We start from the raw sequence: 3834 nt of genomic DNA on the forward strand, positions 1-3834 counted from the left end.
ACAGACGCCATGCTCCTTGAGGTATTCCTCTAGTCTGGGCCTGGATGTGTAATATGGAACTTTTACCTGAATGGATTTTATTTAATTTCCACACTGGGGGGGAAGAGAAACTCTCCGGAGTCTTGTTTTTATAAAGTCATTTTGTACAGACGCTGAGGTAAATACTCGGCTTGAGATACGAAGATCTGCAATAAATATACAAAACACTGCCAGCCCGAGTCCTCGTCTTGTATTTTGTATATATTTGGAAGGAATCGGTAGTGCCCCAGAAGTATGAAGACTGAGCTTAAAGAAGAACTCCAGGAACTTAGAAAACCAGCCCTTGCAATGGGGCTGGAAGGGTTAAGTACTCATTTTGTCTAGGGGGGCTCAAAGCAAGCCAATGTACTCACCGGATGCTGAGTCCCAGGGCGGTTAGCGCTCACCTCTCCTCCGGCTATGGAATGTCACTCAGCATCCCTGTGTCTAATGCAAGTCAATGGACCCACATTAGACATATCAGTGGTCCTTAAACCCATGGATAGGAGGCTGCGGGGACTGGTCTCACAGCCAGGAAGGACCGAAGATCAGGTGAGTGTATCGTCTCCATTAGAGCCCCCTAGACAAAATGAGCGCTTAACCCTTGCAGCTTTAAAACGGAAAATGTGTCGCTTTTGGTAATATTTATACTCTGGGCTGGATGATAAAAGAGAATCGGGTTCTTTTGGACTAGAGATTGTACTCTTGGCACACTTGTCATCCATCGGGTGCAACGTGTTAGACACGAATCTCTATATCAGGAAATTAAGCCTACAGCTGGCCATACACCTATAGATTATCTGCAGATCTGGGCCGGGCTTCAGTATCTTGCTAGTCGGCCCCGCTGGCTGCCAAAATACCTGAACACTCTGATTGGATGCCGGCATTGTTCAGGTGTTTGGAGAGCCAGCGGGGCCGACTAGCAAGATACTGAAGCCCGGCCCAGCCGGAGGTTCCTCCATACACACAGTTTAGCGTAGATGGAGGAATCTGTTGCACTTTTTCCATCTGACCATAGAAGATCTGCAGATAATTGTAAGGTGTGTGGCTGGCTTTATACAAGGTCTTGTTTCTGTGGCTCCCGGGTGACATTTCACTGCACACAATGCTGCGTCATCCACCCGACTCCTCCCAACCATCTGACTCCGATTAGTGGATCATGTTTTGACTACTGTAAAATGTTGGCTTTCCTGTCCTGGAGACAGTGGTAACCAGGACAGAAATCCAAAATGTATTTATCCAAAATAAGGGGGAATCTCCCCAGTGGAGACATAGCACATTGGGGGGATCCCCAGAGAGAAAAGAGGGTCCAATTCTTCCACATTTTATCAAAAAACGTAAACAAATGCCTCTACATACACTAAACTGCGGAGTGAAATCCTAACAATACATTCAGGTCCCTTAACAACAATGTATCTTCTTATTTGCGTGTCACTCGGCTGTAGATCCCCCAATCATCTCTAAATTGGTGCCGACACTGTCCTGCCTTCTGGAGGGTGGCTACTTCCCCATGGCCCCTGTGTGTATTCTAAGGTAGTCACCGCTCCAAGCTCCCCTCCCGGGATGGACTACAATCTCGATACAAATGAGTAAACTAAACATGAGATTGTAGTCCATCCCGGGAGGGGAGCTTGGAGCGGTGACTACCTTAGAATACACACAGGGGCCATAGGGAACAGACGTAGCCCCCCTCCAGAAGGAAGGACAGTGTCAGAGATGATTGGAGGATCTACAGCCGAGTGATACACAAATAAGATACATTGCTGTTCAGAGTTAAAAGGAGAACTAGGGCGCGAGTGAAAAATCACTCATCGTAGTTCAAGCTGCCCACGTCCGTTCCGCCAGTCAGCGCTGGAGGGGAATCCCTGCAGGGAGCCGTAAGTGACAGTCACAGCTCTCTGCAGGGATAGATTGAGAAGTGAGCGAACGCCGGTATGTGTTTTCTCACTTCCCGATCTACTGTGCCGACGAGTGACAGTTTCATTGTCTCATGTCGGCTCTATAGATCGGGAAGTGAGCGAACACATACCGTCGCACGCTCACTTTCCGATTATCTCCCTGCAGAGAGCCGTGACTGTCAGTCACGGCTCCCCGCAGGAATCCCCCCCTCCCCGCTTCGATCCTCCAGCACTGACTGGTGGAACGGACGGGGAGGGCACAGCTGGCTCTAGATAGGCAGAGCCAGCTGTCAGTCACGCAGCTGGGTGGATCTCGACAGCATTGTCAGTATCCGTCCCGGCTGCAGCTCTCTCAGTATATATAGCTCCCTATATGCTGAGTTTTGGGTCCCGGGAGGAGGTTAGTATATGTCCTCCCGTGACCCTTAAGAAACCTATAGGATAAAAAGGTTACCCCCATAGTTCTCTTTTAAAAGGGACTTGAATGCATTTTTAAGATTTTATTCCTGAGTTTCGTGTCATTTTTAATATCGCCATCTGCAAGTAACATCGGACAGATCTGTACCAAGTGTCATAAAATCCAAAACAATGCTTTATTGTCTAGACACACATGAACAATAAATACAATTATACACACAGACATCTCACGATTACATTGCTTCAGTCAGAGAATTCCATTTTTTTTTTTTCACAGATGAAAGTTCTTCATACAATTTACTAAAATTCCCTAAAAACCGATAAAATATTTACAAAGCGTCTTATGTCCTGTGAACACATGTGGGAGCCCGCTTTCTGGTACTCTGGTCATGTGACCCCCAATCCTCCGCACTGGTTGCACAGTCTATGGGTCAGCTGTGTAATTCATCCCCCCAGTGAGTCTGCAGAGAGAGGACATCATACCGGTATCATAGTCAGAGCGCGTTTATTGCGGATTTAGTTAAAGGATAGATATATATATATATATATATTAATTAAACAATTTGCTTTTCATGTTTTTTAGTCATTTCAAGTGAATATTTACACAATTTACTGCCAAACCTTGAGATGAATAGTCCTGTTCTTTCTCCCTTTAGGGGACCTGGTCTGTACATCCTCATCTGATGAGCATGAATGGGTCCCCTCTACAACAGCCTTGTGAAGAGAGGAACAGTTCTGTGTCTGGGGCTGATATAAAACTTTGGGAACATTTGTGTTCCTGGGGCTACTGATGTAGAACCCTGGTCTGTGTTGGGGTTCCTGGGGATACTGATGGGGAACCCTGATCTGTGATGGGAACATTTGTGTTCCCGAAGCTACTGATGGGGAACCCTGGTAAAGGTTGGGAACATATGTGTTCCTGGGGCTACTGATGGGGAACCCTGGTCTGTGTTGGGAACATGTGTTCCTGGGGCTACTGATGGGGAACCCTGGTCTGTGTTGGGAACATATGTGTTCCTGGGGCTACTGATGGGGAACCCTGGTCTGTGTTGGGAACATGTGTTCCTGGGGCTACTGATGGGGAACCCTGGTCTGTGTTGGGAACATGTGTTCCTGGGGCTACTGATGGGGAACCCTGGTCTGTGTTGGGAACATGTGTTCCTGGGGCTACTGATGGGGAACCCTGGTCTGTGTTGGGAACATGTGTTCCTGGGGCTACTGATGGGGAACCCTGGTCTGTGTTGGGAACATGTGTTCCTGGGGCTACTGATGGGGAACCCTGGTCTGGGTTGGGAACATATATGTGTTCCTGGGGCTACAGATGGGGAACCCTGGTCTGGGTTGGGAACATATGTGTTCCTGGGGCTACTGATGGGGAACCCTGGTCTGTGTTGGGAATATTTGTGTTCCTGGGGCTACAGATGGGGAACCCTGGTCTGGGTTGGGAATATTTGTGTTCCTGGGGCTACTGATGGGGAACCCTGGTCTGTGTTGGGAACAT

The 3834-nt window shown here is 48.0% G+C and overlaps 1 protein-coding gene across 1 annotated transcript in view; it reads right to left on the minus strand.

The window, feature by feature from the left end:
* Positions 1–2750: 2750 nt before the first annotated feature.
* Positions 2751–3834, minus strand: part of LOC108789167 (structure-specific endonuclease subunit slx1-like) — a 6587-nt gene continuing 5503 nt past the window's right edge. The window contains exon 7 of the mRNA XM_018559109.1: positions 2751–2794. Within this exon, the coding sequence (XP_018414611.1) occupies positions 2765–2794 (30 nt within the window). The 3' untranslated portion in view covers positions 2751–2764. The remainder of the gene's footprint in view (positions 2795–3834) is intronic.

This window comes from Nanorana parkeri, unplaced genomic scaffold (genome assembly GCF_000935625.1).
Source record: "Nanorana parkeri isolate BGI_ZX_2015 unplaced genomic scaffold, ASM93562v1 scaffold379, whole genome shotgun sequence".
Taxonomy (NCBI): Eukaryota; Metazoa; Chordata; class Amphibia; order Anura; family Dicroglossidae; genus Nanorana; species Nanorana parkeri.